Source organism: Periophthalmus magnuspinnatus, chromosome 16 (assembly GCF_009829125.3).
Source record: "Periophthalmus magnuspinnatus isolate fPerMag1 chromosome 16, fPerMag1.2.pri, whole genome shotgun sequence".
Classification (NCBI taxonomy): domain Eukaryota; kingdom Metazoa; phylum Chordata; class Actinopteri; order Gobiiformes; family Gobiidae; genus Periophthalmus; species Periophthalmus magnuspinnatus.
The window spans coordinates 20,850,115-20,865,328 of record NC_047141.1 but is presented as its reverse complement, the minus strand read 5'-3'; the positions used below and the strand labels follow the sequence as shown (position 1 = coordinate 20,865,328).

The 15,214-nt window shown below is 37.6% G+C and overlaps 1 protein-coding gene across 3 annotated transcripts in view; it reads right to left on the bottom strand.

The window, feature by feature from the left end:
- The window catches only part of ulk4 (unc-51 like kinase 4), a 46,607-nt gene extending 33,774 nt beyond the window's left edge, over positions 1–12,833 (bottom strand). For 2 of the 3 annotated variants that reach the window (XM_033981483.2, XM_055227541.1), the window contains exons 1-19: positions 12,792–12,833; positions 12,471–12,608; positions 12,293–12,392; positions 11,982–12,121; positions 11,739–11,901; positions 11,531–11,632; positions 11,362–11,445; positions 11,214–11,286; positions 10,979–11,137; positions 10,636–10,886; positions 10,480–10,549; positions 10,342–10,405; positions 10,110–10,202; positions 9,538–9,598; positions 9,224–9,444; positions 9,071–9,117; positions 8,882–8,960; positions 5,304–5,411; positions 3,831–3,914 (exon numbers count right to left, since the gene is read on the bottom strand). In XM_033981483.2, coding sequence (XP_033837374.1) covers positions 3,831–3,914; positions 5,304–5,411; positions 8,882–8,960; positions 9,071–9,117; positions 9,224–9,444; positions 9,538–9,598; positions 10,110–10,202; positions 10,342–10,405; positions 10,480–10,549; positions 10,636–10,886; positions 10,979–11,137; positions 11,214–11,286; positions 11,362–11,445; positions 11,531–11,632; positions 11,739–11,901; positions 11,982–12,121; positions 12,293–12,392; positions 12,471–12,608 — 2,037 coding nt within the window. In that variant the 5' untranslated portion in view covers positions 12,792–12,833. The remainder of the gene's footprint in view (positions 1–3,830; positions 3,915–5,303; positions 5,412–8,881; positions 8,961–9,070; positions 9,118–9,223; positions 9,445–9,537; positions 9,599–10,109; positions 10,203–10,341; positions 10,406–10,479; positions 10,550–10,635; positions 10,887–10,978; positions 11,138–11,213; positions 11,287–11,361; positions 11,446–11,530; positions 11,633–11,738; positions 11,902–11,981; positions 12,122–12,292; positions 12,393–12,470; positions 12,609–12,791) is intronic. The other variant, XM_055227540.1, reaches the window with a different exon arrangement.
- Positions 12,834–15,214: the final 2,381 nt, after the last annotated feature.

Below are 15,214 nucleotides of genomic sequence, written 5' to 3'. Positions count from 1 at the left end.
AGAGGAGGAGAGAGAGGCAGTGATAGATGGGGGTGGGGTATGAGCCTTACATGTGGTGGGAAACAAGTAGCTCATGCAAGAAACTCCGTCATTACGATGCAGAGAGAGAGGGGAACCAGGAGACAGAGGAGGAAGTTATTCTCATTATAATTTCTCCCAGTAAGAGAAACAAGTTCATCCCAGAAACACACTCATTATACTATTGTCAGTGTCCTACTTAAACCTCGTCTCCAGAAAGTCAACGGGAAAATGGGAATTGGCTGAAATTTTACTACGGTTAAAACTGCCACAGAAGGATTCAGGTCACATTCAATTTGTTAGATGATTTTGCTATGAATTATTGAACAAATGTTCAAAAATATACTACCCTGAGTCTTTTGGCCTGTCCTTTTCAAAATTACCACAGTAAATCATATCATAGTGTGCAATCATCGGCATATTAGTTTATGCCAGGTGTTCTATAGTAGCTTTCCACCACAAAGTATGAATAATGCACAAAACTGTAAAGCGACTTTGCGTGTCTGTAAAAGCATTATATAAGACTAATGCATAATAATTATTATTACAGTGTATGGTTCTATCCAGGCAAATGGAGACAATCCCCTCCATTTATTCTGGTTTGAGACAAAGTACACTGGCTTGTTATCTTATGACATGAGAAGCTGACCCGAGCAGTATTATAGATTAACATATACATATATGGAAACATATACAGAGATAGGGCTTTTTAAAGATCTAAACTGACAGTTATACTCACAAGTACAAGTATAAAATCTGGCATGCAATTTCCTCTGAGATTTCTTTGCTCATATCCACATTTTGCATTTGCAATACTGAATACTGTATATCCCAGGATTCTAGGTTGGTAAGCTTTTCTACAATGGGAAATGTATCATAAAAACACAAACATTAGACTAAGCTTTTCATCAGGATTGAGCAGTTTTTTGCATATTACAATACCAGGAGTACAACTAGGTAAAATGAATAAACGGCTTTCTACAATTCAGAGATTAGTTGAGGCTCATTCCCTTTAACCCCTGGGCTAAGAGCTGGAAAAACCTGTCCCGAGATGAAAAGAGTGAAAAGACTTTACAGATATTCAACTGTATGAAAAAGGGGATGTGGACTTGTCTGATGTGGTATAGCGTGTAATTACAGTTCACAGAAGTTAAAACACCTGGATGTGAATGAGCAGCCACAGCGACGCCATCTATCACTCTCACTGCACTTCTAACACTACCATTAGCTGCAGACAGAGACCGGAAGCAGACAGGGAGGCTTTAAGGGCAAACAGGGGAGAGGTGGAAAATGAGGTGAAGCCAAAAGCATATAAAAAGCGATAGAAATAAAGAGGCAAAACATTTCCAGTATAATATAGAAATACTAGTCTCAGAGTCTCTGAGTCATGTTTTTTCATCATTGCAATTACAGGAACTGCTATTGTGATCTACATTGCATTGTATGTCCTGCAATTTAATATATAAAAATTGCCAATCCCACTCCAGTCTAACATCAGTAAAACATCCAAAATTATTCTCTTACATTTTTTTTACTTAAGCTCAACAGGTGACAGGAGAGCTATAGTGATGTAACAATAATATACATTTATATAGAACTTATTTATATAACTTCATGTTGACTTGAGTTCAAATTAAAACTGCACAAATGTGAAATGGTCATCCTGTGGTAAAGTGTTAAAGGCTTGCACCCATAACGGCCTTATGGAGTTTCCCTGAGTTCTGCCTCCTTCAGGGAAGTCACTGATAAATCATGAATACACTGTTTTGTGCATGTTGCTGTGTGCCTCTGCATGTGGCTGACCGAGGAGGGGATTTCACCTTGTGGCCGCTGGCTCCTCACTGTATTACAGTTCAGCTTTACCCCCAGCTGCACATGCACACACACAGTTTTCATCATAGGCAGCAGTAGCATCATCGTGTTCAGCCTCATAAATAATTTCCTGCAGCTCAAGTCTGGCCTGGAAACCTGCCTTTCACTCCGTGCCATCCGCTCGGCCTCTTCCCCAGCAGCACTGGGGCTGTGTCTGTCTCTGCCATCCCCGTGCTGCCACACACCTGCTCCTCTCTGCTCCTCTGTCACTCACACCATTCCCCAATAACCATCACTGCACAAACACAACCTCCATCATGTCTTTGGCTCTGTGCCCTTTCAGCTGACCCCATCCTGTTGTACAACAATGTCTATGCTTCTCTCTGGTGGTTAACTTGTAAATCAGGAAAACTCTCAACAGCAGCAGAGGGGGCTGGGGTGAACCTGCAGGTCAAAAAATGCATCAAACCCACACTGCCTGGAGCGTAATAGACAGGCTCTATCTCAATACTGTCATTCAGTAAACAATGTGTGGCACTTGATTTACATTTAGCACAATTCTAGACAAATCATCTCCTTATGTCAAGACATCCAAACACAGCATAAAAAATGCATCAGTGAATATGTAGCCACCAGAGAGAAATCGATAGCAATGCAACTGGACATTAATGAATGCACCAAATGCACAGTATTATTTATGCTCACAACACAGCAAATATGGAATCTTTATACACCACTTGATGTTCTGAAATGAATTTTCAGGATGTACTTGGATAATTGCACAGATTAATTTAAACTCTGAGCAGATTTAGCTATAGCACCAAGATAGCACTAAAAAGCACTAAAACTACCTTGCAATTATGACTCTTATTAAGCATAACTTTGTCACACTTTGAGGCAAAGTTGTTAATTTTAAACAACTCTATGTAATGTCCTATGAATGGGAGACACAGGCATCCGGAAAAAGGCCCAGGGAGCAGTGGGGCAGGAGGCAGAGGAGGGAGAGAAGTTGGGCTGAAGATGAGTGTCTGGTCCCTAAGGCTGTATTGTGTATTGTGCGTGTGTCATAGTGTGTGTCTTTCCGTCTGTGCACTCTCACAGCTCAATAATGATAAATAAGTCAACCTCCCCTCTCCTCTCCCGAACCTCTCTCCTGTCACGCACCCCGCTTGCCCCCCCCACTGCACTCCCAGTGGTAATGAAGCAACAGTAGGTACTAGCTGACAACTGTGGAGACCAGTTTCATCTATATTCATTCGGCTATAGTGGGCCCCCTCTCTGGGACCTCGTCTACCTCCCAGACACACAAAACATCCATCCAGTGCTTTTCTGTCTGTTTACTGTCCATCTCACGGTCCTCAAAATCTGTCTGCAATAGTTATGGGATTATTGCATTATTTATCTATTAGCCATTGAGAAACTTGGAGGCTGCATGGGTCATAAGCATTGTCATCCCAGTACTCAGCATATCATTTTCTAATTTTAGTAGGAGATTATCATAGTTATATAGGTGCACCAACGGGTCTGACTTTACTTATTAGGCTAATAAATAATATAATCATCAGCCTTCCTACATTCGCTAATTAACAGATATTGGTTACAAATCAATGTCTGTTAAGCCAACCACAACCATATACCCCTGACCATATTATATAATATCAAGTAATTACATAGGGAAACAGTACTAAACAAAAATGAGCCATTGGAGAGAGCTGCCACGGTGTCGGAGCTGTACCTACAGTAAGTGGAGGGTCCTAATTGCTGGGGTCAGGCTGTGGAGCACTAAAGGGCTGTGTTTGATGCAGGTAAGAGAGAGAGTATGTGTGTGAGACTGCTCTGCATGCCCTTGACTTGCAGCTGGCAAACAACGCTTTAGGCCCCCACAGCTGCCTCATCATTACCGTTCACAGGGATCCCCCGCCACACACACAGGCGTACACACACAGAGTGAGAGAGACTTAGTCACTGCTACACAAAAACAGACATACAGAGACACTCACCCCTTCCCGCAGGCTCCTCATTAAGCCGGTGTAGGCGGCAGCGGGAACGAACCACAGTCCCTCTGGGGAGCCTCTCTTCTCCTGCTGATAGAGAGGCATGGAAAAGCAGGAGAGGGGTGAGAGCGGGAGGAGGACACAGGGGGGCAAGGGGGGCAGGGGCAGTGGAGGTACAGAGCAGGAGGCAACAGCAGCCAGATAGCATGGACCAGATCCAAGAGCACCGATAAGGAAACGAAATGGCCCGGGAAGGGATTGGGAGCAATGAACAAGAGGAGTTATGAGTTTTAATTACTTGATTACCATCCCAGTTATACAAGACGGTATAATAAGATGCCTTATCTTCATGTGAAAAGAGAGGAACTGGTAATTATAGTTCTACAAGGATAAAAGTCATACACTGTAATTGTGTGCAATAGAACACTAACAGTAATGGGGATACTTGACCACTAACATTTTCTAATTTGAATGGTCAGATTCTCAGAAAACTTACAAAAATGGTTATACCCATGTGGCAACATACCCAGGTGGCAACATACTAACACCATTTTATATTCCAAAATTAGGTTTAATATTCTCTAGTATAATACAAAATATGCTGAATCACACAACTAATCTAAATACACAAAATAAACATCTATGAAGACGTTTACAACTAAACCAATAGGCTCATATTGCAAACAATTGTTATGAGGCATGCTCTGCTCCATTGCTGTAGTGCTGAGCTTTAGGCTATACCTAACCTTGAGGACGGAGACAGCACTGGAGGCTATAGTTAATCGTTGTCATTGACTGCTGCTGCACAAGAGGCAAAGCAGGTGATTTTACCTGGGGACAATTAAAGGACCCATTCACAGTACTTAGATACACCTGCATCGTGTCACTTTGTGTGTGTTCAGGAGAAATACCTGGATGAACTAAAAAAACAAAAAAACTTTTCTGTATTCATATCCAAAATGCAAGCAGTTTATAAACAGTTTGTCCATCAAATTATTTATAGTTAATTTGTGCACAATGGAGTCTTCAGTCACATTTAATTAGTAGTTTTATTCAATAATATTTATTTCAGGGAATAAAATTCTCCATGGTGTCAAGAGAAGCTGAGCTATCTGCTACAGATTGATTTTTGAAGGCTATCCATCAGCCTTGTAAACAAAAAGACAATAAATTAGATGCATATTAGATTGAGATGAAGCACCTTTTCTAATGAAGCCTTGGTCTTTACCAGACATCAATCTTCTGTGACTTTTCAGGGTTAGAGTCAATTAGTTTTTCTAAAATCTCTTTAGTAAATTAAATAATTCATCAGTACACTCATATAATTTTAAAAGCTGTAGTGGGGGGGTCGTCAAAAATAGAACATAAATTTTACAATTGTGGATAAAGGGATTTTGCTCTTATTTGCATGAATGATCCAATCCTATAGAGACACTGATTATGCCACCTCTAATGGGCATGTTGACATTGAGATGGTACCTGTGAAGTGATGAGGAGGAGAAACTCCCCGAGTGGTGGCAGCAGGAAGTGCTTGACTTTGCTGTTTCTCAAGTTCTCCCTGAGAAGGTCTGTCAGTGTTGTTACCACCTGCGACAACAGAGGGACCATCTCAGTAAACAAGCTTAGAGACTCATGCAAATTAAAACCACTGTAATGAAAAAAAAACCCTGGTCAGACGGTATGCGAGTTTGACAACTTTGTCTAAACTCATTGCAGCAAAACCACACTGTTTTTGAAATAAACTAGCAGGAGCGGAGGCAGGTGAGACAGCGGTTTGAGTAGAGGCACACAAACACCTTCTCTGGCACCTGTATTCAGAGCAATAAGTATATGCATAAACAACTTGGTTCACTAAATCATGCAATCTGATGCAGTTGTAATACGTGCTCCACACATAGACTTAAGTGTATGCAGACAGCCTTCCTGCCTGGCTGCTTCCTGGCATTAGCATTACTGCCAGCTTCCACCCTCTGTGATCCAATGCGAGTTTCCACACTGCTCTCTCTCTCTCTCTAACTTGTTTTTGCATATATCTTATTTCTGCTGATATTGTTTCAAACTATACCCTTAGACTTAAATGCATGCATAAACAAACAATGTGCATCAGTTTAAATCACTGTCCTCACACATGTGTTATTGGCTGTTCTCCCTTTTTAATCCTATTTTTATAATCTGAAATGCCCAACTGTGTATTGCTATCTAATAGTGCAACTTCTGACAAAAGCAATGCCACTACACACCAAACTTATAATTGTTTCTCCTTAAAAAACAATTTATTTCTGCCATGATATTAAAAACCCACATCGACACATACTGCTGTGCTGCTTACCCAGTATGCTGTCACTCTTCCTCCCTCTATCACCCAGAGCCAAATGCACTAATAACATGAATGGCTGAGTGGTTTGGTGAGATTCTGGGATGTGTTTGAAAACCAGTCACGCAGCTGCTATCAAGAAGAAAGTGCTGAAAGGCACCGCTGTGCAACGAGCCACAGTGAAAACCCGAGCATCAACACATATACACAAAATTACTTTTCTCCAAACACATCATCATTATTTTAACATTAGATCAATTCAAACCAAGTAAATTGAAAATTAAACAACATGGGCAGAGGATTGTCAAAAGCATATGAGATACTGAGCTGAAACTTTTTCTTACAGTTTGGCAGAGTGTTGAAGCATTTCATATAAACATGAAGGCTAACAAATTGACAGTAAATAGCTACATTAGTTCACTGACTTGCCTCTCAGTTGGGAGTTAATAGGTACCACTGAATCTCATGCTTGAGATAGAAGCATCATCATAAACTGCCAAATGACCAGCTAATAGGGTCACTTCTGTGTCAGCTTCAAATACTATACAACAGCAAATTTCTTTTGGCAGGGCGTCTAGTACAAAAAAAAAAAAGTAGTTTAACAGGTTTAAACTTATTAGGTACAAATAATAAATCATACAAAAATTGTATGTTCATGGTTAAGTTAAGTTGACATAGCCTCTGTATGAGAAGAACAAAAGCAAAAGAAAGGACTGTTAGAGAAAGTTAGTCACAACTAGGCACAACAGAGCTAGGTGTATGTGTGTGTGTCTCGGAGTGAACGAGTGAAGCATATAGCAGTTACCATGGTGACTAAGCCCAGCCCTGACACTCCAATCAGTGGGACTGCAGCAGGAGCATCCCTGCTGAGAGGCGCACACACGGCTGCGCCAAACAGCTTTGTGAGGACATCATCTCTGTTGTTTATCATTATATAATGTGAGACTATAACCTTAGGATTTCACCTATAAGGTCCCAGAATGGTCAAAATACACCTAATTTTGCCATATAAGTATCTACTAGCATAGTCATCTTACAAAATTTTTTAAAAGAGATAGGCTCGGTACTGATTTCAAAACCTCAGTGATATTTTTTTTTTAGACAATAAAATTAAATTTTCAAAACACAATAATAGCCATTGCTTTATGTTCCCGCACTAGGTCAAGTAAAGTTCAAAACTACTACAGGATGGGTCAGATTTTGTCTTGTTTATGTGATTACTTTTATTTCCTTTAATTTTTTTCAAATGAGTATCTCATTTTGATTCTAGTTTTAGTATATGATTAGTATCTGATTTTCATTACTTTTGACAACCCTAGTATCTATACAAATATAGTCATGTAAAATTACAAACACACATTTTCACTAGCGTATACCATTAGCAAAAGTGCACAAATTACTTACTAGTACTTACTAAGTAACAGGACCCCTACTGAGAGCACAAACAAATCTGTCCCAGAAATGGCCTACACACAGCCTACGTCAAGGGAGTTTGTAAACATACTAAAAACTACTGTCAACATTATGTCATATGCTAAAATGTGAGGAAGAACACAGAACTGTTTGACTTTGTCTAAATATCTCACTGGTTCAATCAAGGTTTCAACAACTTTCAAGCGTCCATCTAGCCATTTTGTTGTTGTTTTGTTGAACAACTAAACTAAAAAAAATATTGAGAAGAAGAAGAAGAGAAATTGGATAAAGGAAATACTAAGAGAAATTAAGTGTGAAAGTCAAATGTAAAAAACCAACATCGCAAAGTATCCTATTTGAATTACTATTCAATTGTGACTGTAATGTTTTGTAATGTATTTTATATTATTAATAAAGCATCAAACAATTAAAACCTTGATGAAATTACATTAAGTACTTACATGCAAGATTTAAAATATATATGAACTACATTTCCAAAACCTAGGAGATACACTGTCACTGTGTGTATGTCATAGTGCTATCTAGTTTAATTACTGAAATGCTAATCCTACCTCAAGTTTTTAATGCCCCCTGCTGGTCACCATTTGTCAAGCGTTCTATATAGTAACTCGTGGTTAAAAAAATAATAATAAAAAGAAAAGAAAAAAAATAAGATATTGTTAAAAAACCTTATTAGCAAAAGACATCAAATGCATTTAAAGACATTGTGATTATTTACAGCCATATCTCAATTACCTCAGCGTAGAGGGTGGGTAGTTATAACATTATGGGGACTAGACACAGTAATATGCATGGTCACCATGAGGTAAATCCTTTATTAGTAAATCAAAATAGTTGAAGTTGAAGTTAAGATTTGTTTTAAAATAAGGTTAAGATTAGGATTTAGGTTAGGCATGTAATGACTATGATTAAGGTTAGACCAGTAAATTCCTGTTCCTGAAAGGTATTGGAAACACAACATGTCTGTGTTTTAACAAGGAGGATGTACACTGAGAGTAAATTTAATTGATTGCTGGAAGTGCAACAATAAATATTGAGTAATATAATTTATATCTCAATTCATTTATAGCAAACATATGCAAAAGATGTTATGTGGTGTCTACCGCCACCTTATGGATAACAACATTACTGCATGATAATTGCATTATTTGTACAATATTGTATAGTGGATATACAGTTTTGGATTTAAGAGTAAATGCAGTATTATCCATATCAATAATAAAGAACTAAAAATGTATGCTTTCATGATAGAAATTCTACATGAAAATATCATAGAAATATCTTGAGTTTGTATAAAAAGGTTACTAACCTCAGAGACAGGACTATCCTCGCCAAGTTCAGTACAGTGCAGTGCCAAAAGTCCCAAGACTCTGAGAACTTTGCTTCTCCTGAAAAAAACCCACATTGAGCACTGAACATTGAGAATTTGCATGCTTTTAAACATATCAAGACCAATTTGGGCAAATTTCACAGCTGTTATAAGTATAAGCTTACTCACACATCCCAGTTAGGAGCATGTCGTATCTGCTGTGTCAATACAGGAAGCTAAATGCAGTGATATTTCATATAATTACTAAATATTTGTATACTTTTCATTACTACTATTAACTATTGTAATCTAAATTTGTAATATGTTGTGAATACTATTTACCAGACTGGAATTCAAAATCTTGTTGGCAATGTCTTGATGTCCAACCACACAGCAGAGGTAGCAGAGCAGATTTAGTTTTGAGCGGGCTGTTGTTGAAGTGGTTGCACTCGGAGTAGCAGGACTGGCGATGACAGAAGTGGAGTGCTCCTCTTCAAAGATTGAACAGAGTTGCTCAAGGAAAATACTCCAACCATCTTCATTTAAAGACAACAGCTTTTCCACTAAAAAACAAAAAACAACAAAAAAACACAACAAATCAAAAAGTAATCTGTGATCTATTCACAGATAAAATATTTGATGCATAAATGCAATACCTGAATACGCTGGAACACCAAGAGTTTTGGCATCAAACCGCACAGGAATACTCTTTAAAATCTACAGATCCATTCATAGAGTTACAGTTAAGAAGTAGGACTCATACACATCATGGCAAGTATATTTTCTTGGTTATAGGTTTTCTACACAAAATTGTATGCTGCACAATTTGGAGGAAAAAAAATCTAATTGCTCAGACTGTCTCTCAGTGAAAGGAGCTAAACTTTGGAACTCTTTACCTGCTCACATAAAGACTATCACTGGGCAGTCCTAGCTCCTGCAACAGCAGCAGTGTCACCATGTGTAAACTGTGTGAGTGTCATTCTCTGCTAAATTCACTGTATTTATTGCTTTTCAACAAATAATCCCACTGCTTTTTAGTGAAATTTGAACCGTTTTAAAATCCCTGTTACCCACATCAGATTACTGAATTGTTAATCTGTTTGTTGTGTCTTTCCCTATTAAAATAAACAATAGAAAAACTTTTTTTTTTTAAATTCCAGTTTTTGCAATTTGCTAATTACGTCCATTCAAATTGCAATTGCAATTCAGTTTAATCTTGCAGTCCTACCTTGGGGTTGTCCATGATTGGTGTAACAGTAAGGTCTGAGTCAGTGAAGAGAAGAGCTTTTATAGTTGACATGATGTCAGTGCCAGCAGTGGGCTATGGGAAGGTTTGGGGAAGTGAATCATTAAAAATATGAAATTATGAATTTGACACAAATATGACTCATATAGACCATTTGATAAACAAGAAGTATAAAGTGTAAAGTATAATGTGAACAAAAGGCAACGATGACAACCTGAAGCCCAGATGTTGGGTTGCATTCGGAGAGACTGAGGTTATTTATGGAGTTGATACAAGAACTACAAGAGAATGCATACTATATTATTGTACACATTAATAAAAGCTTCTTTCTCAACAGAAGAAAACTGAATACCTGAGCAGAAATATAGCTTCGGCATTATCCTCATCCCCACCTTTTTTCGGCCTGAAATCTGATAAACTTTCTGATCCAGTGAAAAAAACACAGTGTAGTATAATTATGCAAAAAAATACAGTCTTTAAATTGGCATATGCAGGGATGAGTAGTTACCTAATGTCATTGATTTATTTGAGTGCTGACTTTCTACCAACTTGTTGACTTTTCTTTCACCATATACATTTTTACTTATTTGCTGAGCATTAATTGGCAGGCTATTAATGCATTCATTGCGTTGGTCCACTTTTGCTGTGGAATGTGGTTCCATATATTTCCTAGAATCCCTGCATCCCGGTGCAAATGTTGTTGAGTGAACGGGATTTTTTATTATGTGTTCATCAGGGCAGAGTGACACAGTGGGACTTCTATGAAAATAATATGGAAACAAACTTTTTTTTTTAAATCACACTGACAGAACATGATATAGTATGGTAAGCAGTAAGTGACAAAAACATACTGTTTACTTGCTGAACAATCTTCTCTGCAGTCAGCAATTTCATTTGCAACCTCATCTTCCTCTGCATCTGTCTCAACCTCTTCTTGATCATAAAAGACCTCTTCTTCCTTTCGAGCTTTAACCCAGAAAGAATGTTGCAACAAGTCGGGCCAGTTCATCCTAAAAAAAAAAATCCACTGTGAAAATAATAATTGATTCAAAAAGTGGTTACAAGATGTGTTATGAGGTAACGTACCGTTTGTATGGATTTTTAACAAGCAAGCTCTTAATAAGAGTTAAGAAATTCTCACTTGGAGGTATAGAAGTATCTAACACCACAAAATAAAGTAACAACAAAAAGTGTCAAATATAATAAATGTAAATGCAACATTTGTCAGCAATACCTGGTTGTATGAGTGGTGCTGGTTCTTTGTATAAGATCATATCTGTTAATTCATCACAGTCATCACAATAAAATGGAGGTTTACCTGAAATACAAAGACAACCATATGTGCAGACGTGTAATTTAAATTGTAAGCATCTGCTTACAAGTGTATGAAGCTGGTTGAATACCAGTGTACATGTAGTGGAGTATACAGCCCAGGGCCCAAATGTCAGTACTGATGTTGGTTTCTGATCCCAGCAAAACCTCAGGGGCTTTATAAAGTAAGGAACCTATAAACATAATGTTTAGAGTTGACTTTAATTGTGTGGTATTAACAGGTTTGCTTTACTAAAATAATAGGAGGCATTACAAAAGACATAGTCTATTTACACTGACCTTTTAATTTAGTTCTCATTAAGTCAAGCTGCTCCAGGACATCTCCCTGTTTTGATATTTCAGTGGTAGAGAGCAAAGACATAAAATCTTCCATGGTCTCTCCCTCTGCTTTGGAGTGGCAGAAATTATTAAATTTTAAAATTCCACTATTATCCAACAGAATCTAAAAAACACAAGGAAGGTTAATCGACAACAGAAAGTAGGTGCCAACAAAAGACAAAAAAAAAGCTGTTTTTGAAAGACCTTAGCTGGTGTCAGGTCAGACAATACCACGCCCATTTCATGGATATAATGCAATCCTTGGACAAGACCCCATCCAAAACTTCTTACTACATCTTCTGGCAAATATCCATCTTGAGTAACAATAGACTCCAAAGAGCCACCTGAAACAATGATGATAGTTTATACATGCACTAGGCAAAACAACAAGGTGTGTGTGTGTGTGTGTGTGTGTGTGTGTGGGTGTGTGTGTGTGTGTGTGTGTGTGTGTGTGTGTGTGCGCGCGCGCGCGCGCGCGGCTCGAGTGCGTACGTGTATAAAGAAAAGTGTCTAACCTGTACAGAGTTCTACCACCAACCACAGGTGGTTGCTGGTTTCATACCACTCATAAAATGATACAATATTGGGATGCTCAAAATCATGACAAAGGCGGACCTAATTTGGAAAAGACAAAAAGGAGGATTACTTTATAAACGACAAAGATTTTGAAGATAAAATATGCTGAAAGTGTACATGATTGATGATCTCAGGTCTTTTGACTTTGTCAGAACACACAATTGCCACATAGTTGAGGCTGCCTTTCAGTCGTCCTTTGTGGACAACAGACCTGCTGCCTGATCCCAGCTTCTCGTACAAAATGAAGTTCTCCATCTAGAGAGAGAGGTTTTTAGAGTGAAAGTGTTATTAAATTGTAATGCGAAGTAAAGTTGTAGATAGTAGACAGTTAATTACAAACACTTCCTCGACACAGAACTGTAGCATTGTTTTATCAACACTATGGAAATCTAAAACATACAGGCAAACGTTTACAAAACATGGTTTTAAATAATTTACCTCAGACACAACTTCACATTTTGCAGCCTGCTGCTTGTTACCGGAAGCGTAATGGGTTTCCTACAGTAATAGGGGTGTAATAAATTAAGGCACTAAGACTAGACTTGAAGATAATTAGTTGTACGTTAGATGATGTGAGAAATGTTATCCTTTAAATAGCATAGTTACTCACAGGTGAAAGTAATGCATTTACATAAAAACATGTGCGTAGAAATCTTACCTGTGTAACCACCCCTCTGTTGAATGGACTAGTCCGTAGTTGCTAAGATACAAGAGCGCAACAAAAAGTGCACGAGTTCAACTTCACGTCAATTTTCACACACAAACTGTATGATCGCAATAATGAATGTAGACTGCGTCGAAGTTTTTTTGTTTTGTTTTGGGGGTTGTTGTTTTTTTTAGAGAAATGCAAGTTGTTTTTTGTTTTTTGTTTTTTTATTTTTTAATTATTTTTTTGTACTGACAGTAATGTAAAGGCTTCTACTTCCGGTAACGTTCCATAAAATAAAACACATAAGCCTTTACGTCGGTCATATCAAATGAATTAGTTAATATTTTCCTAATGCATGATTATTTTTTATTTATATGACTCAAGAATTCTATCTTACATAAAAGAGGATAGACTACTCAAATTTACTTTATTTTGAAGGTTCCCGGATTAGAGTTTCTTGTGTAACTTGCCTAAGCATGGCTTTGTTTGAGTGCTCGCTTCACACAAAACACAAGTGCTCAAGCCCCATATGAACAAATGCAAGACTATTCAAATTTACCAATCTGGTTGTCTGTGTTCACAGTTTTAAGTTTTTCAAAGTTTATCGTCTGCGGCTGCCCTTACCCCGCACACAGGTGAAGTTGGAGTCTTTATCATCGACCCCCAAAAGAGAAAGTGGAATTAATCTAAACGCTCCGCTTGAGGGAATTGCACCATTTTCTTCATGGTGAGTTTTTTTCTCTCACATGTATGCCTTGTAGTTTGCTGTTGTTAACCTGTTATTATTAAATTCATTCAAACTGATCAAGCGTTTCCCAATGGTATGAGCACACTGAAAAGTTATTTATTATTTAAAGCAGTATAATAATCGGTATAAAACATATGGATTGTTTTTCACATGTTAATAAAGGTTAACATTCTGTAACCTAATTAAAGCATTGATTTAATATGTTCAACGGGTTCAGCATTTGTGCATTTACCACTTGGCAAAGTAAAAGCCCCCATCAGGGACATCATCACATTTTAGAATCTGAAAACCTCCAGTTCTTACAGGGTCTAACTTTTTATTCATATTTTGTACTGACGTTAGGTTTGCGGTGTACCCAATATTGTTTTGCTTTTCCAACTAACCGTACATGATTTCTCTTGACACTGTTTCACAGAGGCTTCTTCCCTCTTTACACAGGCACTGTTGAGAAATGTCCACAGAATCAAATTTGGGATATTTCCAGTAATAGATTGAGTAACCAATGGAGATTGGTCTTATCTTGTTCCTCACCTGCACACAACACGCAGTAAAATGACGTTTGAACAAATTTGTAGGCTTCAAGGATCTAGAGCGTAGGGGTTTCAAAAGCAGCCACTAAATTCCAAAGCTTTTAACTATTTGCGATAGTTATGGAATACTTGCATGCATTTATGTTGTTTTTAGTCCCTGCTTGCGCATACATTTTTATGGGTAACAGTGGTCTTGGATGTTTTAAGAGAGGTCTGCAAATGCCAAAGGTTGTTTTTATGGTTTCCAGCTGCTCAGTGGGCCTACATTTGCTGTAGAAAAAATACAAATAAATAAATAAATAAAATAATAAAATTATATATATATATATATATATATATATATATATATATATATATATATATATATATATGTAAGATTATACATTAAGGCTGCCATACATTTGCTAAATACGTTTGTAGTTAAAGTAGCATGAACACACCTGTTAAATAAGTGTAAGGAATTTAGTTAAACTTTTCACTAATTTGCAGGCAATGGGTTGATGGTTAGAAGGGAAAGTAACCTTTGACTGCTTCCTTTTGAATAAACAGGAAGATTGAGTTGTGACCAATACAGGATACCGAGTTATTGATCGTTTAGCAATCACAAATAGTGGAAACGCATTACATGCAAATGTAAGACTAATATGCATTCTGATAACATTTTAGATCAAATTATTTTGCCACTGTATTTACAATAGGATTATGGATGTCTTGTGTAATATCTTGTCATTCTCCTAAGAATCCTTACAATGTCCCTTATTACTGGGTCATTTGTGTTGCATATTATTCTGTCCACATGTCCAAATACTGTATTATATGTTTTTGTTTTTTTTATTTCCATATGTTTTGTTCTACAAACTCATGGTAAAAGTCATATTAAGCAGAATTCCCTAAAGCAAGGACAAAGCATTGAGCTTCTAAAACCAGGACAATC